The following is a 26197-nucleotide window of genomic DNA, read 5'->3' on the forward strand; positions in this document are numbered from 1 at the left end:
TATGGTCTGATGAAACCAAACTGGAACTGTTTGGTAGAAACACAACTTTTCGTGTTTGGAGGAAAAAGAATACTGAGTTGCATCCATCAAACACCATACCTACTGTAAAGCATGGGGGTGGAAACATCATGCTTTGGGGCTGTTTCTCTACAAAGGGGCCAGGACGACTGATCCAGGTACATGAAAGAATGAATGGGGCCATGTATCGTGAGATTTTGAGTGCAAACCTCCTTCCATCAGCAAGGGCATTGAAGATGAAACGTGGCTGGGTCTTTCAACATGACAATGATCCAAAGCACACCGCCAGGGCAACGAAGGAGTGGCTTTGTAAGAAGCATTTCAAGGTCCTGGAGTGGCCTAGCCAGTCTCCAGATCTCAACCCTATAGAAAACCTTTGGAGGGAGTTGAAAGTCCATGTTGCCAAGCGACAGCCCCAAAACATCACTGCTCTAGAGGAGATCTGCATGGAAGAATGGGCCAACATACCAACAACAGTCTGTGCCAACCTTGTGAAGACTTACAGAAAACGTTTGACCTCTGTCATTGCCAACAAAGGATATATAACAAAGTATTGAGATGAAATTTTGTTACTGACCAAATACTTATTTTCCACCATAATTTGCAAATAAATTCTTTCAAAATCAGACAATGTGATTTTCTGGATTTGTTTTCTCATTTTGTCTCTCATAGTTGAGGTCTACCTATGATGTAAATTACAGACGCCTCTCATCTTTTTAAGTGGTGGAACTTGCACTATTGGTGACTGACTAAATACTTTTTTGCCCCACTGTGTATATATATGTATTTATATGTGTATGTGTGTGTGTGTGTGTGTGTGTGTGTGTGTGTGTGTGTGTGTGTGTATGTATATATATATATAATATATATATATGAGTGTCTGTCCTCTATGCGCAACCAAATGACTGGACCGATCTTCACCAAATTTGGCACACAGATACATGAGGTGTCTGGGAAGGTTTTAGAGTGGGTCTCACCTCTCTCGACCGTACTGTTCCTAAGATACAGTATTCCCAAAACAATGACCTGAATTAGCCAAAACAAATCTGCAAGTCTTGCACTCATATTCCAACTGCCATAGACATGGTCACTCCACATGCACACAGCATTTCTCCAAGTGTATCTAACAATGATATCCAAACTGAGATACACGCATCAGAGGATTAGATACACAGCTCCGCACACACCAACACACATAGAGGAATAGATACACAGCTCAGCACACAGTATCACACATCGGAGGATTATATACACAGCTCAGCACACAGTATCACACATCAGGGAATTAGATACATAGCTCAACACACATCATCAAACATCAGAGGTTTCCATAACAACCCAGCCATTTTTCTTCACTGCGGTAGGTCAGCTTTAACCCCTTCCCGACATGCGCCGTAATAGTACGGCGCATGTCGGGTCTGTAACTATGGCGACCGCCCGGGAGCCGGGCGGCCGCCATAGCCGCCGGGTGTCTACTGCTTTAAGCAGTAGACAACCGGCTCTAATGCCTCCGATCGGTCCCCGGACCGATCGGAGGCATTAACCCCTCCGGCGCCGGAGGCGCCATTTTGCCGGCGGCGCATGGGCGCCGCCATTTTGGCCGGGATCGCCGGCTCCTGGAGCATGCTCCAGGGCTGACGTCCCGTTGCCATGACAGCCGGGAGCCTTGTACAGGCTCCCAGGCTTGTCTGCAAATCCTCTCTTTTGCAGGCTGGTCTATGCAGCCTGCAAAAGGATGCTTTTTTGCAATGCATTAGCATTGTAATGCATTGCATTAGTGATCAGACCTCCTGGGGTTCAACACCCCTAGGGGGTCTAATAAATGCAAAAAAAAAAAAAAAAAAAAAGTTAAAAAAATATAAAAAGAATTAAAAGTTCAAATCACCCCCCTTTCCCTAGAACACATATAAAAGTAGTTAAAAACTGTGAAACATATACATGTTAGGTATCCCCGCGTCCGAAATCGCCCGCTCTACAAATCTATAAAAATATTTTTCCTGTTCGGTAAACGCCGTAGCGGGAAAAATAGTCGAAAGTGCCAAACCGCCGTTTTTTCACTGTTTTGATTCTGATAAAAATTTGAATAAAAAGTGATCAAAGCAATAACATTTCCCGAAAATGGTAGAGCTAAAAAGTACACCCCGCCCCACAAAAAAAAGACGCCCTATGCATCCCCGTACACTTATGTATAAAAAAAGTTACGGCCGTCGGAATATGGCGACTTTTAGAAAAAAATTTTTTAACACAGTTTTGGAATTTTTTTTAGGGGTCAAAATGTAAATAAAACCATATAAATTTGGTATCCCTGGAACCGTACCGAAACACAGAATATAGGGGACATGTCATTTTGGCTGCACAGTGAACGCCGTAAAACCAAAGCCCGTAAGAAAGTCGCAGAAATGCATTTTTTTCGTCAAATCCACCCCATTCTGAATTTTTTTCCTGCTTCCCAGTACATTATATAGAATAATTAATGGTAGCATCATGAAGAAAAATTTGTCCTGCAAAAATTAAGACCTCATATGGCTCTGGGAGCGGAGAAATAAAAAAATTATGGGGTTTAGAAGGAGGGGAGTCAAAAACGAAAAACGAAAATCAAAAAAATGCCATCGGCAGGAAGGGGTTAAAGGGGCAGGGTGCTGTGGATGACACTGTTACACAAGTTCACATTCACACAGCTTTACTCCAGGTATCCATAACAACCGATCGCAGGTTTTTCACTGATATCCAAACTGAGATACACTTGATCACATGACACTTATGGACACACACACAAACAACATACAAAATAGACCAGTGCAAAACTGTGCAATTTTTATGGGGCCACTATACAAACAGAAAATGAAATATACCTGTGCGAAGCCTGGTCCTCCTGCTAGTTGCTATATGTGGCTGTTTACGTGAAAAGGGCCCAGATCGTCGATACTAATTATAGAGAAAATAGTCCAAAACATATTTGGGTAAAAAAATCACAATTTTGTTTTATGCAAAAATTTTATTTAAAAATATGTCAATTGTACTTTCAATAAAAAATTTTTTGCTGTTTCGGACAATGTTACACCATAACCGTTACAATGATACCAAGAACTCCATATCGACAATGTGGGCCCTTTTCACATAAACAGCCACATATACTTTATCCATTATGGCCACTACTGATGTTTGCAGATGATGCCCCATTCACATTCAGCACTAACAATGGTGGTGTAATTAGTGCCAAAAAAAACCTTTTGCCAGGCAACATATACTGTATTTCTTAAAGAGGACCTTTCACCACTTTTGGGCACATGCAGTTTTATGTACTGCTGGAAAGCTGACAGTGCGCTGAATTCAGCGCACTGTCGGCTTTCCCGATCAGTGCCCGGTGTAAAGAGCTTACGGTGCCGGTACCGTAGTGCTCTATGGTCAGAAGGGCGTTTCTGACCATTAGCCAGGAACGTCCTTCTGCCTCGCGGCGCCTATCGCGCTGTGCTGTGGAGCGGTGAGGAACGCCCCCTCCCTCTGCTCACACAGCTCGTCCATAGACGAGCATTATCAGGAGCGGGAGGGGGGGAGTTCCTCCCTGCTCCACAGCACAGCGTGATTGGCGCCGCGAGGCAGAAGGACGTTCCTGGCTAATGGTCAGAAACGCCCTTCTGACCATAGAGCACTACGGTACCGGCACCGTAAGCTCTTTACATCGGGCACAGATCGGGAAAGCCGACAGTGCGCTGAATTCAGCGCACTGTCAGCTTTCCAGCAGTATATAAAACTGCATGTGCCCAAAAGTGGTGAAAGGTCCTCTTTAAGAGACTTTTTAGACACCTTTTTGACTTGTAACTGATAGGGTTGAGGCTTTTCAGAAAGTGGGCCCTAAGTTGTGACACCATGTGCCAAAAATGCACCAATGTTTTAGTGCATTTTTCTGGTATGAATTAAGGAAACTAATGGGAGGTGTAAATTTAGATTAGACCAGTGTTGATCGACTATTTTGCCAGACCCAGGAGAATTGCCCACTCTTCTGGGGCTCTGGGAAGTGGCCCTCTTTTCTGGGACCCTCCCAAATGCTCTTCGAGAATTTGCAAGGATGAATAATACTTCTTTACTGCCCCACCACAGTGTACCTTCTTATTGTCCCCACAAAGGTCACTCCACAGTGTAATGGCCCCTAAGTGTCCTCATACATTATAATGGCCCCTTTCACTACACCAGACACAGTAATATGTTCCGGGAGCGAACTGTAAGCTGGATATCATATTTTTTTTTTTTTTTTTTCTTACTCCATCCTTTGGCCCTGATTCTTCTCTGGGTGGAATGATGGCTCAGTGGTTAACTCTGAATAATGGCCCCTTGGTCGTGCATTTGAATTTCATCAAGGGAAACATCTGATGGATGTGCTCATTACACTTCTCAACTGCTGGGGCAGTCTGCAACGTTAAAGTAAAGATGGCGCTTATGGCCGTGCATTCAGATGCATAGCAGGAGTGGCCTTGATCTCAGCCATGGAACCTACCTCCATAGTATGTGTACCACAGGTTAAGAACCACTGGGCTGGAGAATTTACCTGTACCAGATTCAGGCCGCATTAGACACTTTAGACTTAGTCTAAGTTTGCACTGTATAAAACATTATTAGTAATTCTTCCCCTAGTATCTAGATGTGCAAGGTTTATAAGGACTGAAGTTTCACCCAGTTGAAAAGCACATCTTTTCACATCAGGTTTTGTTCAGTCATCTGTAGGTTAAAAGTGAACTACTACCCATATGCATTATAAGAGCTCATCTAAGCTGTTAGGGGATTCAGTATTATCAATGCAGCTCTGAAGCATAATATAGGATGTAACTTAGGATCAGTGTTTGTATTCTGCCACAGACTGAATACAGACGGATTATCCTACCACATTCCTGTCAGCCAATGCAAAACGACAACTCGCACCATACAGGTCATGATGGGAGTTGTAGTTTTGCCACAGTTAAGCCACTTGCTTGGGGCCATTGGAGTACGCATCTTGAAGTGCAGGACTTTCCCTTACTAGCTGCACTGTTACTCTGTGACATCATTAGCCAGAGGCTTTATATTTGGCCCAGTTTGGTTTAATTTCTGGTTGTCAGATATTTTACTTATTGCCTGTGGACGTCCGAGATGAGAATGTGTGATCATCTGATGTTTGTCGTTGTTTGGTGGAAACTAGAGGAAACAACAAGGAAGTTCTAAGTTATATGTCAGCAGTAGAGTGAAAGAAATAATCCTGCACAAAGCTTTCTAATGTGCACAATGCAAATTCTGCAACTCTGGAGAATCTTTTTGGATGGAAACGACTCCTCTGTACAGACTATGTAGTTAGTAGAGGTGACTGTTCTATACAGACTGAGAGTGGTGGCTCCTCCTGTACGGTATGTAGGAGTAACTCCTTTGTATGGGGTACTCTGTGGGATAGTTGTGGTGGCTCCTCCTGTACGGTATGGTGGAAAGCGGTGGTGGCTCCTCTGTATGGAGAACTCTGTGGGATAGCAGTGGTGGCTCCTCTGTATGGAGAACTCTGTGGGATAGCAGTGGTGGCTCCTCTGTATGGAGGACTCTGGGATAGCAGTGGTGGCTCCTCTGTATGGAGAACTCTGTGGGATAGCAGTGGTGGCTCCGCTGTATAGAGGACTCTGTGGGATAGCAGTGGTAGCTCCTCTGTATGGAGGACTCTGTAGGATAGCGGTGGTGGCTCCTCTGTATGAAGGACTCTATGGGATAAGATAAGGTAAGATAAGATAATCCTTTAATAGTCCCACCATGGGGAAATTTCAGTGTGTTACAGCAGCATGATAATACAGATATAGGATAATAATAGTATTATGTTACAGAAGGAGACACACGTAGGCTGAGAAAAATACTAGGAATCAATAACAGCTAAGGAAAAAAGAAAGAAAGAAGACTTCAGGATCATTTACTTCTCTGTGCGGTGTGATCTTCGCTTGGCCTGATGTAAATTATGTAGCCTGACCGCAGTTGGGAGGAAGGACCTCCAATAGCGCTCCTTCTCACACTTGGGGTGAAGTAGTCAGTCACTTACAGTGCTGTCAAGGTCCCATACATGGGGTGGTATTTATTCTTCCGCTTGGAGCTCACCACGGACAGTATCCTTCTGTCACCCACCACCTGTACTGGGTCCAGGGGGCTGTACAGGACAGAGCTGGTCCTTCTAATCAGCCTGTCAAGTCTATTTCTGTCCCTGGTTGGTATACTGCTCCCCCAGCAGGCCACAACAAAAAAGATGGCTGAAGCAACCACAGAGTTGAAAAAGGTCCTAAGAAGCAGTCCCTGGACTCCAAAGGTCCTCAGCCTCCTGAACAGGTAGAGTCTGCTGTGACCCTTTCTGTGCAGCACATCCAGGTGATCAGCCCAGTCCACTTTATTATTGAGGAGCACACCCAGGTACTTATAAGTCCTGACTATCTCAATGTATGACCCTTTGATCTCCACCAGAATCGAAGCACTTCTCTGCTTACTAAAGTCCACCACCATCTCCTTGGTCTTCCCAGCATTAATCCTGAGGTGGTTCCGCTGGAACCATTCAACAAAATCCTGGTTTGTACTCCATAAGGCCTACAATTGCAGAGTCATCAGAGTACTTTTGTAGGTAGCAACTAAATGAATTATGTACAGTGTGAAGAGAAAAGGGGCAAGAACTGTACCTTGTGGTGCCCAAGTACTACAGATAACAGTGTCTGACACACAGTCCTGGGCTCTCACATACTGTAGTCGGTTTGTGAGGTAGTCGAATATCCAGTTGGATAGGTGATGGTCCACTCCAACAAGGTCTAGCTTGTCCTTCAGTAGCCCTGGATGAATGGTGTTGAACGCACTGGAGAAATCAAAGAACATTATCCTCAGTGTTCCCTGGTTTCTCCAGGTCAGAGATGGCTCTGTGGATAATGGCATCAACCTGTTAGGAGTATTTAGGTTCATTACTTTCTATTTTTCTTACCTGGGGAGTTTTTGGCTGCGCAGTGTCTGGGGTGGCATCCTGGCGCTGCGGGGTTGTCCTGTCGTGGGTATTGGTGCACACCTTCTGACTTGCGCGCACTGCTGGTAGGCAGCTTTATTTCCTGGTTGATTAGTCTGTCCTCCCATTTGCACCTGGGAGGAGTGGTCTCTACTCTGTATTTAAACCCATGCCTCCCATGGTTCTGTGCTGAGTGTCTCTTTTACAGTGCTAGGCCTTAGCAGGAGGAGTAGGTGGTTATCTTGGATAGAGGAAGTTCCGTGGTTGGTTTTTGGGAGGTTTGGGTGAACTAGTTGGTTTGTGTGTTTTCCCTTCTGTGTTCACCAATCCTCCCTCTGTGTATAATTGACTGTGTGAGTGAATTGCCTTATCCTTTGATTTCTACTCCGTTTCCCTGTGTTTGTTTCCTAGTGTAAGGTTCCTTCCCATATTGGTTTGGGGGAATCCTTTCCCACATTTTTCCTGTGTGCTGCTTGTGTTGTTAGTCAGCGCACACCCTTGTCAGTCCCTGTCAGTAGCAGCTTCACTTGTTCGTTAGGGGTGACCCCCTTTAGTCTCCAGTCCCTAGAGGTCTTATAGGGCATTCCTTCTCCCACTTCCCTCTAGGCCTACGGTATCAGTGAGAGAGGAGCTGTCGGGGTCAGGCTTAGCCTGAGTACAGCCGACCCACACCCGTGAGGCAGGGACCGGGATAGCTAGTGGGAGTAGTGCAGGGCGAGATTCCCTACTGCTATTCCTTAGCCCCGTTGCAGCTACCTGGACTGACATAACACAACCACCCCAGTGCACAGCCGATAGGCAAACTGGAGGGGGTCCATAGCAGCACACATTAGAGGGCCGTAGATATGTCAGGACCAGTCTCTCTAGGACCTTCATCACGTGGGATGTCAATGCTACAGGTCAGTAGCCGTTGAAGTCCATCAGGTTGGGTTGGGAGCGGTGGTGGTGCCGCTGTACGGTATGAGGGATAGTTGTGGTGGCTCCTCTGTTTGGAGAACTCTGTGGGATAGCAGTGGAGGCTCCTCTGTAGGAAGGTCTCCGTGGAATAGCGGTGGTGGCTCCTCTGTATGGAGGACTGTGGGATAGCGGTGGTAGCTCCTCTGTTTCCATTTTTGTAGGGTATGTGATCTATTTTATTTCTTGCACTTTTCTGCTGATCTGCTGCCTGCGGTATGAATGCATTGCCAGGCCTCAAGGAGTATCTAGCTGAGGATGGGGAATGTGGTTTAATAAGAGGAACTAATAGTTTAAATTTCTTCCAATCTGCAAAATCCATTACTTATATTCTGCTGAACAAGCAAAGGACATGGCAACAGCAGAATATGAGAAATCCTGCATGTACTGGAATGCAGCATACCACCCCTTAGTATTATTTATTGTATCAGTGGATACAGCACTGCACTATTAGACCCTATAAATCGTACAATAGCCTCCTTGTACTGACATCTGGATTCTGTTCCTAATATCTGATGATGGAAGGAAGGTGCTACATTCTGTGTCTGATCTTGCATTTGACTTAAGATAATAAATTACTAATAAGCAAAATTTGCTGCGATGTTATAAGATTGTGTGTTATTTTTGCTCTGGCGCCCAGTGCCATTGTGCCTCCTTCATAAGGATCTTGTATTAATATTTATTCATTTCTTTTGACTCTTTAAAATCTCTGCTTCCTGTCAGTAAATAGAAGCTTTCCTGTTTATGGGAGAGAGCTTTCCTCTTTATATTCAGAGTAAAAACCAAAACGGATGTGAGAATTATGGGGCAATTCATCATTCTGTCTATGCCAGAAAACTGATGTAGAGGAATGATATTGAGGTGCACGTATGGCATAAGACCCTATCTTGTGCCATACATGCCTCTCAAGCCCCAATCCTCATTATATGTCCATGCCTTGGCCCCACAGATTTCTCATAATTTATGCCAGTTTTTTGGTGTGAGTTACTATGAAAATCTATGCCAGTTCCAAACTTGCGTACGTTTCCATTCCGGCGCAGTGACTGCAGACAGATTTATGAAGAGGCCACAGACACCAATAATAAACTTATTAGAAAGTTGCAGAAAGTTTTATCACACTAGGCAGATTTTAGCAATTTATTACAATGATTGGACTATATAAGAATATATATGCTAGGGTGTAACTTGAATCTGGCGATTGTCCTGTGAGCGGGAACGTCTGGTTCACTGTAACGTGGGTTGTGTATTATACAGGAAAGGCTCCTACATTCCTTTCAGACCTAGGGAGACTCCGGCAGGATGCAGATAAGGTTGGAAACCTGGAAAGATATCCTTCTATGTAATATCTACACGGAAATCCTGGCCGGTTCCAATGTACTGTATTTAAGAGAAGAAAAAAAATTATATCTGATATAAAGGATTAGGCCAAAGTTCACGTCATGGCTCATCGCTTTACCACATGAATGGATTTGTCTGATTTTAGGTAAAAAGTGGTCACAGATCACAGGCACAGGTGTAGGTGTCCTGTCTTAGCTTTCTGATAGTCTTTCTAGGCGGGTCTCTGACTGTGATGTTACATCAATGGCATATGATCACTGGCCTCAGGATTTACCAATGTGGGAACATTTTACCTATAATTGAACAAGCCCTTTGCCAAATTTGCTGCTTTTTTAGAATAGTACTCCACCATATGCCAAATCATTCAGATATTACAACCACTCTACTGATAGCATTTGCCCAGCACATGGTATCACTGTCCATCTTCCTCTGAAAAACGCATGGGTTGGAGTACTATGGCAGCCCTGCAGTATAGAGAATTTCTATCCAGGTGGGTGAAGGAATATGGTGCCTTGATATAGTGCTCAATGTGCTATATACACTCACCGGCCACTTTATTAGGTACACTTGTCCAACTGCTCGTTAACACTTAATTTCTAATCAGCCAATCACATGGCGGCAACTCAGTGCATTTAGGCATGTAGACATGGTCAAGACAATCTCCTGCAGTTCAAACCGAGCATCAGTATGGGGAAGAAAGGTGATTTGAGTGCCTTTGAACGTGGCATGGTTGTTGGTGCCAGAAGGGCTGGTCTGAGTATTTCAGAAACTGTTGATCTACTGGGATTTTCACGCACAACCATCTCTAGGGTTTACAGAGAATGGTCCGAAAAAGAAAAAACATCCAGTGAGCGGCAGTTCTGTGGGCGGAAATGCGTTGTTGATGCCAGAGGTCAGAGGAGAATGGCCAGACTGGTTCGAGCTGATAGAAAGGCAACAGTGACTCAAATAGCCACCCGTTACAACCAAGGTAGCCAGAAGAGCATCTCTGAACGCACAGTACGTCGAACTTTGAGGCAGATGGGCTACAGCAGCAGAAGACCACACCGGGTACCACTCCTTTCAGCTAAGAACAGGAAACTGAGGCTACAATTTGCACAAGCTCATCGAAATTGGACAATTGAAGATTGGAAAAACGTTGCCTGGTCTGATGAGTCTCGATTTCTGCTGCGACATTCGGATGGTAGGGTCAAAATTTGGCGTCAACAACATGAAAGCATGGATCCATCCTGCCTTGTATCAACGGTTCAGGCTGGTGGTGGTGGTGGTGTCATGGTGTGGGGAATATTTTCTTGGCACTCTTTGGGCCCCTTGGTACCAATTGAGCATCGTTGCAACGCCAAAGCCTACCTGAGTATTGTTGCTGACCATGTCCATCCCTTTATGACCACAATGTACCCAACATCTGATGGCTACTTTCAGCAGGATAATGCGCCATGTCATAAAGCTGGAATCATCTCAGACTGGTTTCTTGAACATGACAATGAGTTCACTGTACTCCAATGGCCTCCACAGTCACCAGATCTCAATCCAATAGAGCATCTTTGGGATGTGGTGGAACGGGAGATTCGCATCATGGATGTGCAGCCGACAAATCTGCGGCAACTGTGTGATGCCATCATGTCAATATGGACCAAAATCTCTGAGGAATGCTTCCAGCACCTTGTTGAATCTATGCCACGAAGAATTGAGGCAGTTCTGAAGGCAAAAGGGGGTCCAACCCGTTACTAGCATGGTGTACCTAATAAAGTGGCCAGTGAGTGTATAATGACTTCAGCTAAGTTCATGTCTGCATTGGGTGGTCCGTTGTTCTGGTCTATAACGGTTACGGACAGACTGCTAAAATAGTCTGTTTCCAAAAAAACGATAGCAAAACTTTGACTGCAGGTCTGAAGTATAATGCAATGTCTGTAAAGGTCCTTTAAATAAATTGCGCCAAGAGGGAACAAAACACTGGAGAGTCATTTCAAGGTCCCATTCATGGATTCATGGAAACCTGCTGGAAACTGAGATCTGTCCCGCTTCCTTCCCTTTTCCATATCTGTGTAATGAATTCCACAAGTTGCGTTCCATATTGACGCGCCAGCGGTTTTAGTTTATTGTCTACATATTTTATGGTGCTGTGTAATGGGGATTATTTTCAGATGATACAGTGGTGGAATCCCTGGTGCATTGAGGGGATGTAGAAGGGCTGGCAGCAGTCATACATTGTGTCAGGGCTGTATGCAAACCAGACCTCATGGAGTCTCTCTACAACAAAGTAACGGAAAGTTCTAAACCTACCGCAAATGAGAGAGCATTTCCTTCAAAAAAAAAAACCAAAAAAAACCTGAAATGTATCTTTTTTTTTTTTTTAAAGCTATTTAGAGTTTAGTTGCTTGAGGGAAATCCACTACCAGCTTTCTGATCACCCTGAATAGTATATAAAATCTAGATTTAGAACCCTATAGTGCTCCTTTCTCTTATGTGCATGGGTGTCTTTGGTCATGTGACATTCTATTCATGAACATCTTTTTCTTTTATATTGTATATACTCGAGTATAAGCCGACCCGAATATAAGCCAAGGCCCCTAATTTTACCACAAAAAACTGGGAAAACTTATTGACTCGAGTATAAGCCTAGGGAAGGATATGCAGCAGCTACTGGAAAATTTCAAAAATTAAAATGGTTGGTGTTGCTGGGTGCTGGGGAAGGGAAGGGGGTGTTTTGGTTGTCTGTCTGCCCCGTCCCCACTTGGAATTCAGCCTGGCTGAATATAGGGTATCTGCAGTGCTCCTATTAACCCCTTCCCGACGGAATAGAAGCACTGCAGGTACCCTATATTCAGTAGACCGGGCACTTTCAGACACAGGGATCATGTGTATAATGTGTTTGTGTTTCACAGTTATTTTCTACTTTTGTATGTATTCTAGGGAAAGGAGTGATTTAGAACTTTTATTTATTTTATTTTTTTATTATATTTTTTTCAAAGCTTTTTTTTTTTTTTTTTTTTTTTTTTTTTACTATATTATGGGAGATGCTATACATTATTATTGCGGCTGGTCATAATTTTTTTTTTTTTTTTGCTTGACTTGAGTATGAGCCAAGGGGGCCTTTTTTATAGCACAAAAACTGTGCTGAAAAACTCTGCTTATACTCGAGTATATATGGTATGCCATAACTTGCCATAACTGCCTTGTAATATAAAGCATATTTTGTTGAGTATTTTAGGTCATGATCCTGGTAATGATGCTTACAGTTCTGTTCCTTTAAGTCCTACAGATGTCAGAGTCATGGAGACGCCGTTTTCCTCAGTTCCATTACAGAATGGTCAGCTATTGCTATCTGGTATCAGCATTCTGGATCGACTCATCAAAACATGCCCAGTTTGGTTGCAGCTATGCATGGGAGCCCAGCAGGTTATGGAGATACTCCGCAGAGAGACTTCTGGGGTGAGTGGATAAGGGGTCTCCAAATCGAAATCCTCATAAGTATATGTTTCCATTATTGGAATGTTAATTTCTACGCTTTGGGTATATTGCAGCAACTGGATTGTGTTTACTGAACAAAAGTTTGCTTGTGGTTTGTTACAATGTGTCAGCCTAGATTTGCAGAACACTAGAGAATTGGGCTGCTGTGGGAGGAGTATTGGATCTGTACAGGTTTTCTTAAAAATAAGACTAACTGAAACAGAAACACAAAGTTTATTAGACGATTGCAGATCTTTTCATTATACAATAGTTAATATTCATGTTAAAAGATTTCATAGGATGGATTTTCAGTGCTTGGCCACTGGGTGGTGCCATATAAGCAATAGTTGTTAGTATTGGATGTATGTACATGGCTGTGATATACTGGGTGGTAAACTAAGCAATTGCAATAATCCCCCTAACTAGGGGGGCACCCCATAGACAGAGACCTCAGGGGCAAATTAAAACAAAGCAATAATATTTAGTGATATGATATCAGAATTTAATTTTGGTATTGTGTGCTGTATATGGCGGTATTATGTGACCTAATTTTAAAGACCTGTAACCAGATGTGAAGAGCCAAGTAACATACATTGTCTGATACACTGTCACATTGAGCTATTTGATGAATAGTCACTTATACCCCCCTCACCACTCTTTAGTATTTGCTGCTTTGTGACGTCACTTCAGTGCAGTGAATACTAATGAAGAGATTTTCTGAAGATTGCCAAACACCTACGTGCTAGACAGGGATTGATCCCACAACATGATGCATACACCTCTACAGGAAATAGATCCTCCATAGGTAATAGTGCCCCCCCCATACACATAGGTTATAATTAACCTCCTCATTATCCCACTACAGGTAACCGTGCCCCCCTCACCCACCCAGACATAGCTTTTGTTGACCCCACAGATAATGGTTCTCCCCACCCCACATCAAATTAAATACTTAGTTTCATACTTGACTCTTCTTCCTGTAAAGCATTGATGTAGCCGCCAGCTGTGCACCCCTTCTTTCGTCCTCCTGGCTACCCTGTCTGCATTAAGGACCCACATTGGACCGTGGCTGGAAGGACATTAGAACAGATGCACTGCCCCGTGCCTTGCAGGGAGAAGGGCCTTCCTGGCATAGAATAGACACTCCCAGAGAAATATCTGGATGTGATGTTGCCAAATCTCTTCCTCCAGTATGCCAAATAAACAAACTGCAGGAGAAAATGGGACAGGGCGATCCAGGACGTCGCAGCTGCAGCTTTAAAGCGGCCCTAGGCCGTGGGCTACAAACCCCAAGGTTACAGACTGGCGGGCCTTGTGTTTGAAAGAGTGCCCTAGAGTATAATAATAAGAGACCCAGGGAGGCGATGAAAAATACCAAACACTTATACTCCCCTTGCCTCACCTCTCCTGGACATCTTTGTGGCATCCAGCAGTGCCAGCCTACCAGGCATCCTCTTACGGTCTGTGTCTGACATCACACACCACGATTGGGCTTGAGCGGTCACTTGGGGTGCCCTGATCATCATGACGCTGAGGGCCTGTAGTATAACTGCTTGTTTTTACTCTCCTTCGCTGGTGCCGCACAAGTCGTTTTGAAGAAACCATGAATTCAAGAGCCACAATCTCTCATACTTAGGTTTTTTATGGGCTTTTAAGACTCCCCATGTGGGTTTGCAATAGTTTTAACCCCTTCCTGACATTGGGTATTTAAATATGGCAGCTGCTTCCTTTGGCACATGGGCACTGCCATTTTGGGGAGGATCACTGGCGCCCAGCAATCCATTGTCATGACCGCCTCCCAGGCTTGTCTGACATTCATTTATATGGCAGGTTGCATTGCATTACTGATCAGACCCCTGGGGTTCAAGACCATTAGGGTGTCTAATAAAATATCAAAAATTTCAAATCCCCACCCCCCCTTCCCTAGAATACATAAAAATATAGAAAATTACTGTGAAACACATACACATTAGATATTCCTGTGTCTGAAAATGCCCAGTCTACAAACTTCTAAAAATATTTTTTTCCTTATGGTGAATGTCATAGTGGGAAAAAAAAAAAAATCATGACAACTTGGTAAGAAAGTTATTTTATTTTGCTAAAATTTTGGATTTTTGTTAAGGAGCTAAAATGTAAATAAAACTATATATTTAGTATCCCCAGAATTGTACCATCCCATAGAATACATGTGACGTGTCATTTTTGCTGCACAGTGAACGCCGAATAAGCAAAGCCCATAACAAAGATGCACAAATGGGCTCTTCCTCCAGTTCCACTCCATTCTCAATTTTTTTTCCAGTATATTGTACATAATAATAAATGGTACCATTAGAACAACAATTTGTCCTGGAAAGCATTAAGCCCTCATATGGCTCTGGAAATGGAAAAATAAAAAAGTTGTGGGGTTTGAAAAGCAAGGAGTTAAAAATCGACAGGAAGGGGTTAATGGACACCTCCTTGATTATAACCAGAACTTTCCTTCACAGATCTGATGACACAATAGCATATGGTAATTTTAAATCTCCATCTTTTAGAATCATGCAATATTTAGATTGTTCCTTGAATTTGAAAATATACACTCTTCTTAGTATTGGTACCTATCACCACAGATTCTCTATATGGCATGGAGGAATGAGAAGCATTCGTGTGTCTAGGCCTAGACCTGGCCCTGACTAATTGGACTACTGTAGTCTTGGAAGTGGCAGTGACACTCAGAGTTTGAGAATTGGGAGGTACTCATGACACTGAGCCACGAACAGCTATTTGGTGGTGACCAAGTTACTCTACTGGGAATTTTCCAACAATTCGAACTTGTGATTAATGTGCTTGACAAACCAGACTCTGCACAATGGAGGTGCTTCCGAAAAGCTGACAGGGACTCAACATCAGTCTACAAACTGAAAGTGGCTGTATGAGCATGACTCCTATAAAAATGACATGGTGCACCAACTGAATTGGTGGTAAAGACGTAGCAGTATGAGCTGAAAACCTTTTGAAAAGTGTTGGCCACTAGAATGAACATATTTAATATAAGACGTAACAAGAACTTCTCATTCACACTGACCTACAAGTCGTCCAGAAACGCTACCCTGTAAGGATCACAAGATGGGGGATAACTTTCCACTGTCCTGTGGAAGGGGAAGAGGGGTAGCTTACTTTTGTGTATGGGAGAATTGCAATTTGGAAAAAATCTTCTGGCCATCTGTATACGTGTAAATGTATTTTTTACAGTAGCATGAGATGCATTTGTAGGTGTGTATGTGATTTCTAAGCCTTTCCACCTAAATGAAATCCTGCAAATTCCAAAGAACCAGAATAACCGGAGCAGCCTTGTAGTATACTATGAACATACTGGTCAGTCATATAACATGTGTCTTGTACTGACTGCAGGTGACTGCGCTCTGTACCAAAGATCTTCTTTCTCTGTTTGGCTTCTCAGGCCATAACACTTCAAAACCCATTTAACAATGGAAAGGCGGACAACTAAAATAGCGGTTATATTTGAAGCTTTACAAACCACATTGATGTGTCCATGGGGTGTCTGTTGTTTTAAAACTAAAAAGCAGCAGACTAAAAAAAAGTGCTTGCAGGACATATTCATTCATTTCATGTGGACTCTGTGACTGAGGCTCCAACGCAGTGGCGTAACTTCAGAGGGTACAATAGCACCCGGGCACAGGAGCCTTATGGGGACCAAAAGCACTGGCATAACTTAAGTGGTTCACAGTGGTCTCATTTACCACTGAATCCATAAGCCTGGTGGTCCACCCGTACCACTTTAAGGCTGATTAAACTTCTTTGATAACCTTTCTGACTCCCTTTGACCACTGGCATTGCATTGCAAATGTATTACCCCTGTCCTCTGGTGAACTGGAGTGGGAAGATTTATGATACTTGGCCTTCCACTATCAATAAAGAGAAAATTAACCTTTACATTCCAAATGGAGCAACTGGTCAGAGTATAGTCAAGGACGAATTCTGGGGGGAAGGTGATTACACAATAGGGGAAAAAAATTGCTGGGGGGGGGGGGCAAGCTAGACTTTTGCACCAAGGCCCTTAAAGAGGACCTTTCATGAGTTGGGGCACATGCATTTTTATGAACCGCTGGAAAGCCGACAGTGCACTGAATTCAGTGCACTGTCGGCTCTCACGATTTGTGCCCCAGGTGAAGAGATATCGGTGCTAGTACCGTAGCTCTTCACCATCAGAAGGGCGTTCCTGACAGTCAGTCAGGAACGCCCTTCTTCACAGCAGTGCCTATTGCACTGTACTGTGTGAGGGGAGAGCAACGCCTCCCTCCCCTCCTGATAGTACTCGTCCATAGTACCCCGGTCTCACAGTACAGCGCTATAGGCAGTCAATCAGTCAGGAACGCCCTTCTGACGGTGAAGAGCTATGGTACCGGCACCGATAGCTCTTCACCTGGGGCACAGATTGTGAAAGCCAACAGTGCGCTGAATTCAGCGCACTGTCTGTTTTCCAATGGTATATAAAATGGCATGTGCCCCAACTCATGAATGTCCTCTTTAAGCCTCTAGTTATGCCACTGCTCCAATGCATATGTGAACGTAACCTTACACTAATAATTCCAAAGTAAATGACTGAAGGACTCTTACATCATTTATATGGAAATATCTGACCTTCCACTGTGCTTCCAATATTATGTTTACAAGGCATGCTCTTGACTTCTGCAATATATGATAAAGTCCATACTATGAGTCGTCTTAGAATTTACGGTCCCTGGACCAGCTTTAATAGGTAGCTGTAACATGGGGATGCATAAGGTACTACACAATAGATGTACTTCTCCTTTAATAGTCTTATAGTGGAGTTCACAGTTGGGGTCCGCAGATGTCTCTGCATTGTCTCAAACATACATGTCATGTTTCTGGAATTATACTGGTATTACACACCCATGTCCAGATGTGCGGTTATTGATCAACAGCAGCAGTAAAGTGACCCTGGAGACTATTAAATAATGTAGTTCACTAACACTACATGATGGGGGCAGTAGTCTGCAGAGTCCTCTTGCAGATGATGGGATTAGAAAGCAGATATCGCTCATGGCATACTTAGATACAGCGACTAGGAATTGTGACATTCCTATGATCTGGTTTTCCTTGTGTCATTTTGTCACAGGTCTTCTTGGTCACCCGGGATGTGGATGTAAAGAGTATGGTTCTCTGGGTCCATACCTCAGAGTGTAGAGAAGTCCCTGAAGTTCTCCGTTACAACATTAGAGAGGAGAAATCAAGTAAGTTTCTTTGTGCTATAGCAGTAAATGTGTCAATAAATACTCTGTGCTGCAGTTCTAATGTACTTAAAGCTGCCCATGGAAATGGAATTTTTTTTGAACTTTTCTTGCAGTTGAGGGTTTGTTACAATGCGTCTGTTAGGTAAGAGACAGCCGCCTGTAATAGTAAACCCTGAGCAGGTCAGGAAAGGTTTCTGGTCGTAATAAGCTTGTCCCTACTCAATAACCGCAGAGATCTTTAAGACTGAGATGGATTGACAAAAGCTCTACTGGAAAGCTTCAAGACTTATGCAATGATTTCTAAAAGAATGGATGAGCCCTTTAAGGACTGTTTGACTCATAGGTGACTGCACATTCTTCACATTACTTTCATATATGAATTAACATGGAGATACCAGCTGCAGGAGGCGGCCGCACCATGTGCATTCATGTGCTCTTCATCAGAGGTTCACATATACCAGTTACACTGCTGCAGACCATATATACTATTATAGATATACAGATATTGTAGTGCTAAGGTTTTCATTTTGCAGTGTAAAATGAGCACAGCTTGGTTGGTGCAGAAACAAAACGCCCAACAACTGGTACCATACTTTCCTTATCTTAATTGTAAAATACAGAACAGAATTTGACATAGAAAACACTACCACAACTTCGGTTAACCTGGGGTTACATAGGCGGCACGTGACACTCCTATTCTCATAGGCGATGCTCCCACTCAGACTCATAGAAAGCACTAGAGGACTGATTGTGACACAGTAGACTGCTTTCCTGTTCCTCACAGACATGAGAGACACAACTTATGGCTGAAAACACAAGCTCCTCAAAAGATTTGAGAACTCTCTTTATGCAGTGAGTCCTCATGCAACTTACCCTAAATTTTATGTCACAGCCAGCATGTCAACCCCCCCCCCCCCCAAACACACACTTCTCTCATGGTACAACACCTAGGCACAACGACAGTCCTGCCTCTCTCCTTGTACCTGTCAAGAGAAGACATCAACTAACACACTACATTTCCAAGTTATAACACGGTACTTTAGAACATTGGTACAACAATACAAAGTCTGCACAATGAGCATAAGATGGAGTACACATCACTAAACAGGGGTTGCTAAACTCATCTTGGAAAAGGACATCGTATATGCCCATCAAGGGTCACCCATCTTATGCTAGGTTCACACCTGCGTTCGGGTTTCCATTCGGAGCGTCCGCTTGGGGACCCAACAGAACGGTAATCAGAAAAGCAACCAGTAGTAGATTTTTCTTACATTGTAGGATGTGAGATATGCAGAATTTTCTGTCAAGTGCACAGAGAAAACAGTATGCGTGTGTGTGTTGTGGGAAAGGTAGCTCGGTAGAAGCAGTGGTGTGGACCCAACCATTCAGAGACAGGGACACAAATCTTGCAGCAAAGTGGTTTATTTAAGAAAAAACGCAAAATAAATAAACCTTAACGTCAGGCACAAAAATGAGCAAAATAAAATACAGCCTTAACTTCAGGCAAAATAACATCAAACAAAATCCTACTCGTCTGAGCACTAACTAAACCAAAAATACTAACTGTATGTGTGGCTTACTACCAGCCGCACGAATCAACCAAAACACTGAACTGTATCACCAGGCTCTCAGTGTCAGGACAGACCCAGCCACTTCCTCTTCTTAAATGGGGGCTGCTACACTGACTTGAGTAGGGACACAGCATATGGCCATGAATGATTACCCACCTAAGGTTGCTACCAAGATAGGTCGGCATTCACAACTCTACACAGCAGACACCTGGTGTACATTAACATTGACAGCAGTAATTTCAGCAGATAGGATATGTGAGGATGCTGCAGTCAGTTCTAATAACATGATCGGTGAAGGTTGAACTACAAATTATACATCACCATGTCTATCACTTGTCACACCTCTCCTTCTTGCCTATCCCTAGTGATGTACTTGGAGGGCTCTATGCTGGTGTTTAAAGATGTATTTAAGCTGGTGGCATTCTACTGTGTAAGCAGGTAAGTAAAGCAGTTGTTTCTCGGTATATACTGGCTAGGGATGTACATGTTGAATGTCCCAGTTATGTGGCACTTTGTATTCAGTAACAACCAGTAAAGTGAGTGCAGCTCTGTAGTATCCTTTAGGATGTAACACTGAATCAATACAGGCTAAGTAATGTAATGTGTAGATATATACAGTGACTCCACCAGGAGGATAGTGAATGCAGCTCTAGAGTATTACACAGTATGATATCCAGGATCTGTACAGGATACGTAATCTAATATGTATGTACAGTCACTAACCAACCAGAATAATGAGGATCAGTGCAGAATAGGGAATGTATTGTCATAGTGACTCCTCCAGCAGAATAATGAATGCAACTTTGGAGTATAATAGAGATTATGATGAAAAGTAGACAAAATCCTTTCCAAATCTTGTCCGTTTGGCTAACATTGCCTATCAGTCCAGGACAAGACAATCATTTTGTGGAGTTTTATACTGTATGAGGGTAGCATAGGTTTATGTAGTGCAGATGACTGTTTTGTGTTGCTACTACTGCCAGATATTACAATCATGCTACATGGACTTCAGATACATTCCTATCAACTATTATGGAGAGAAAAATCTTGTTCAATTTGCAGAAGACTTCATCTCTTGTCTTATCTTCAACTTGCTTGCTCTGGGAGTTGGGCGTGCGGTTCAGTCCTCCATTCTGCCTGTAATTGAGAAACTTCCCCCTTGTGCACTAGTTAAGCTTTGCAGAATTCTTTGCAGATGTGAACATTGTATCTAAGCATTCGTCATCACCCACAATTCCTGTGTTTTTAGAGATATTTTACCATCTGTCCTGAAGCTGCCACCTGCAATATCCAGTGCTCAAAGCCTACATGACTTGGAAGAGATCTCCAACCTTGGCACAGGTGAGAAAAAGAAATATTTCTGTCTCCCTGCGCTTGTAAGGTTACAATAAGTAATGTTTAGGAAGTTGTAGATTCACGTATTAACCCCCCCCCCCCCTTCCTTTCTTGGATTTCCCCGAGTATAACTTGTATAAGTATGAAGTAGGAAATTGCATAAAATCTTGTTCTCTGACATCATAGTCTCTTGGTAGCCGAACACTAAGTGACCGGCAGGTGTTCTGAGTAAGAAGGCTAACTGTTGAGTCAGCACAGAACTTCCGTGGTAGATACGTGTGGTTTAATTCTGCAGAACTGTGACCCCATCAGAAGGGGGTTGAATGTTAAATGTAGCTAATGGGGTGCTGTTATACCTTGCATGCAATCTTCTTTATAGGGTTGTCTAAAACTACATATTGATGGCCTATCAATATGAGATCAGTGGGGGTTCAAATACCTGGCATTCCCATCAATCCGTTAAAATCTGCACAGTATACAGAGCTGAAAACAGATGGCTCCATACACTGTGTACTTGTTGTGCCAAGCTATTGTAGTTCAGTCCAGCTACATTCAAGTGAATGCAATAGCATGTCACAACACTACACCGTCTATGGAGACATTTCCTTCCAGCTTCCTACACCTATGCAGGTATCATCTGATCAATGTAGAATGTAGAACCCCTACTAACCTCATATTGATAAACTATCCTTAAAGTAAGCATTCAATCTGTAGTCTTTAAACGCTTTACTCATATGTTCTGCACTTGTGTACATGAGAATTAAACCACCAACTGCAATATAGCCCCTAATCCATATTTTGGGGAGGGTGGGTGTTTTAATGTAAATTTTTACCTTTGTACCATGATATAATTTTCAGATCTGGCATATCTTCATATGAGTCTGTGTTATAATACATGGCCCCAAATCACCTGCATTCACAGATCTATGATACCTGCAGTCACGGCCTCTAAGCTTCCTCTAGTAGTGACTATGGGCAGAAATGATTTTACAAATTAAACGTGTCTATGCTGAGGATTGGAAACCTGTATCAGAAACATGTAAATGGACTGATATTAAGATTTATTTAGCAAACTAATCAGACTTTTACACCTGATCAATTGGGTGTTCAAGACCACATATTCATGAATGACCAACTGAGAGGTGAGGCCAGAGAAGAGCCATGACTGCTAGCAGCTCTCCTCTAGGTGCTGTGAAGGAGCGGACCCTAGTAGATGTCGATTAGAAGACATTTGCCTGCTCTCATGGCTGTCTTCATGTAAATTCTCATAAGAAAAAACTGAACTGTTATTATATACTGTAAATTAATAGTTTGGTTTTTTTTGCACAGGATTCTGGAATTCTCCCATAAAAGACACAAACCTTTCAAGCTTTTCTCAGTCTGGGAAGTCCACCACTCCTGGGGATCTCCAGAGTAACAACATCAGCCGTATGCAACATGGTTCACAAGAACTTGGTGACTGTACGTGTGAAGTAGAGATTTCTGTTGGAAGTGACCGCCTGTGGTTTGTCAGTCCTATATTTATAGAAGAATGTAGCAACATAGACACTACTGATAAACTTCCTCTTAATAACTGTATTGCGAAGCCTGAAGTTCTCCAGCCAAAAATTATGCATCGGAGACCTCCTCCCCCTCCCCCCAACTTACATAAGCCTCCTTTGCCCTCAGTTCCTCCATCTGCTCCTCCTCCAAATTATATACGTCCACACTTTGACTCATGTGCCTTAAGATCTCCTACACGGTCAAGACCATCAACATTTGAAAGAAAGTCTCCTGCTACTGAGACGCCTTCAGATGAAACTCCACCAGCTGAGCCTCTTATAACTGAGACGCCTACTGAGCCTTCTTCATCTGAGCCCCTTACTCAGTGTTCCTCATCTGGGACTCCTCAATCCCTAAACCTTTGCTGTTCACCGAAGACTTCCAAACCCAACCTTGTAGATGTACTTGATCACTCTTCTCCATCTGACCCTACCCTAGTACCAACACCAGATCTTCTTTCTCCAGCTGAATCTAACCTTGGTTCTTCTCCATCTACTTTAATTGCTATTCCTCATCCATCACATACAGAGTCTGCCGGACTTTCATTTGCATCAAACCCCAAAGACCAGGAAGATCAGCAGGTTGAGACATCTCCAGTTCCTTCTGCTGATGTTCTCAAAGAACCTTTGGAAAGCATGAAAATCAATTTACCCAGTAATGACTCTCCACAACAACAAGGATCCCCAACTCCAGGTCCTGTTCGTGCTCCTCCAGCTGTGCCAAGAAGGCGACAGTCAGATAAGCTGTCTGAAAATAAAGGGGGTGTTTTTGCAATGAAAAATGACCTAGAAGCAAGAAGTCAAAGTGTGGCTGTGTCAAAACTTGAAATTTCTACAAGCAATAAAACTGGGATGTCACCTGAACAACAAAGTGCAATAGTGGAAAATGGGAAGAAGACTGCACCAGTAGCACCACCAAGGAAAAAGAAACTTACATCTAGGTCTTCATCTGTACCATCAGATAAAAGCAAAGCAGGTTCAAAATGCGTTTTAGAGACTGAAAAGAAATCAAAAACTCCAGAAAGCCAAAGTATCTCCAGTGGTGGTAAAGCTGCAGATAGGAAAGTTTCCCGTCAAAAGAGGTTGTCCACTCCAATGCCAAGAACTTCTGAACCACCTCTACCTTTACACGGGTCAGATCCTACACTAGCAAGCCCAGAGCCTGATTCCTATTCCACCAGCAGCGCAGAAGATGACTCTGAGCCACGTGCTAGTGCCTCAATTAAGAAGTCACATTCGTTCATGCTGGACAGGGCCAAGAACCGATTGTCCATTGTAGCCATTACAAATGTCTTCTCTGCCTTCATGTCTGCAGACCGAAAGTTGCAAAAAAGGATTACAGAGCTTGCTCATGATAAAGACTCATACTTTGGGAACTTGGTCCAGGACTATAAAACTTACAGCCTGGAGATGATGGCCAAACAGAGTTCTAGTACGGAAATGCTCCAGGAGATCCGGCTCATGATGACCCAGCTGAAGAGTTACCTGGTGCAAAGCACAGAGCTGAAGGCGATGGTGGATTATACTGTCTACACTGATGACAAAATAGGTAAGACTGCTGTGGCAGGTTGTTCAGATCCTGGAGATTTTTGAAGATAATGTTGGTTATGTATCACATTGGTCTTGCATTTCTGTAGCTGGCCATAGTCTTGATATAGTTATCTGCAGATCATAAGTCTATCTTAGTAGGATGAGTGTATAATCTCCTGCAGTGATGTAACTAAAGTCTTGTGGGCCCCGGTGCAATCTTTTGTCTGGGGCCCCCTACTTCATCCCTACAACAAATTCTTTTTACTGATGGTTATGGGAGCTAAGGAGTTTAATCCACCTTAGTGTGGTTAGGGTAATCTGTGGGTCTCCTTGATGTATGGGCCAGATGGAAACTGCAATCTCAATATTGATGCCAGTGCTTATGGTCCCCTATGGCTCCTGGGACACAATACAACAGCATCTTCTGCACCCCCTCAAGTTACATCCCTGATCTTGTGTGTAACTGCAGTAGAAGTCATGTAATTCAATGTGACTCAACACTGCTTACTGGTAACCTTCACCCCTTTCTCTTGATTCAGATGCCATTGTGGAGGCTGCGCTATGTAAGTGTGTCCTGAAGCCCCTGAAATCAGCTATTGAATGTTATTTGCGTGAAATCCACAATAAGGATGGCTCATTGAGACTGCTCACAGAGAACCAACAGGTCATCCAGGAGACTACCACCACCGACTTAGGGGTCACTACCAGTGTACCAGACAGCAGCGTCATGGAGAAAATTCTGCATAAGTTTGGCACCATGCACAAGACTTACTCCCCAGAGAAGAAGATAACCTACCTTCTAAAGGCTTGTAAACTGATCTACGACTCAATGGCAGCAGGAAACCCAGGTATGTACTATTGTGCAGTATATTGCTATATGGAGTCCCTGATAAGCCAAACCTATAGCTCTGACCAGCTCCTATCATAGCATAATATAGTAGGCGCTACCTCCAGTCCTCTTGCTCAGCAGCATGTCCTCCTCAGTACACTGTTACTGAAGTGGACTCAGGGAACAGAATGCAGATAAAACAGCAGGTGGCAATATAGAGCCCTTCTCAGTTTACTAAAAAAAAAGCTATTCTTTTATCCAATGACTGTTACTAAATATGTTAAATATCAGGGAGTGTTCACACTACCGTCGGTGTCCGACAGCTAGTGTCCGCTGCTAATGTCCGTGCAAAATCTTGTGCGGATATTAGCATCAGACACTAGCTGTGTCCGTGACATTTTGCATTGATTTAAATGGACATTGGGTGCGTTCTTTTACTGTCCGTGGGTGTCCTTAACTGTCTGTTCCCAAAGATGTCCTACTCTTCAAGTGGACAGCAAAACCCGACATGTAGGTTTTTGCTGTCAGTTTGAAAAGTCGCACATCTTTGGGAACGGACACTTAAAGACACCCACGGACAGTAAAAGAACGCACCCAATGTCCATTTAAATCAATGCAAAATGTCACGGACACAGCTAGCGTCTGCTGCTAATATCCGCACAAGATTTTGCACGGACATTAGCAGCAGGCACTAGCTATCGGACACCGACTGTAGTGTGAACGCTCACTTATATGTTATTCTACTTCTAGCACTTCAGTAAAGTTAAGAAATATTTGACATGGGATGCTGCCACCTTTTAATAAATGAGAACAATTGATGTTTTGCTAAAAGGAGTTGTTCAGTTTCAGACCAATCTTAAGAGACAATTGTTATTGTTTGTATAATGAAAAGTTCTCAATTATTTCAATATACCTTCAATTCCTCTCCGTTTTCTAGATCTCTGCGTGCTGTCATATATACTGCTTGGGGGCAATTCACATCATGTTTTGATCGTTGATAGCTGTGACGTACACACTGATACACAATGATCAGACATCTGCCTGGTAATCAGCATTGTACCTGTGTGCTCATCACATGACCATGGACTGATTTGTATCGACCGGAAGCGAGCACAGATCTAGAAAACCATGAGGAATTGATATAAAAAGTATATTGGAAAATTGTATATCTTTTTATTATACAAACAATAAGATTTGTCTTAATATTGATCTGAAACTGGACAACCCCTTTAACGTTACATGTTCCTTTTAGGGAAGCACCATGGAGCTGACGACTTCTTGCCGGTTCTCATGTATGTTTTGGCCCAGTGTGACCTTGTGGCTCTTCTCCTGGATGTGGAATACATGATGGAGCTGATGGACCCTGCTCTGCAGCTTGGAGAAGGTATCACCTGATGAGAAGC

The 26197-nt window shown here is 43.3% G+C and overlaps 1 protein-coding gene across 2 annotated transcripts in view; it reads left to right on the top strand.

Annotated features, from left to right (window-relative positions):
• The window catches only part of RIN3 (Ras and Rab interactor 3), a 40592-nt gene that overhangs the window by 11948 nt on the left and 2447 nt on the right, over window positions 1–26197 (top strand). For both annotated transcript variants that reach the window (XM_075282393.1, XM_075282394.1), the window contains exons 2-8: window positions 12538–12715; window positions 17874–17988; window positions 19925–19997; window positions 20809–20900; window positions 22224–23984; window positions 24505–24813; window positions 26047–26178. In XM_075282393.1, coding sequence (XP_075138494.1) covers window positions 12538–12715; window positions 17874–17988; window positions 19925–19997; window positions 20809–20900; window positions 22224–23984; window positions 24505–24813; window positions 26047–26178 — 2660 coding nt within the window. The remainder of the gene's footprint in view (window positions 1–12537; window positions 12716–17873; window positions 17989–19924; window positions 19998–20808; window positions 20901–22223; window positions 23985–24504; window positions 24814–26046; window positions 26179–26197) is intronic.

This window comes from Leptodactylus fuscus, chromosome 7 (assembly GCF_031893055.1).
Source record: "Leptodactylus fuscus isolate aLepFus1 chromosome 7, aLepFus1.hap2, whole genome shotgun sequence".
Classification (NCBI taxonomy): domain Eukaryota; kingdom Metazoa; phylum Chordata; class Amphibia; order Anura; family Leptodactylidae; genus Leptodactylus; species Leptodactylus fuscus.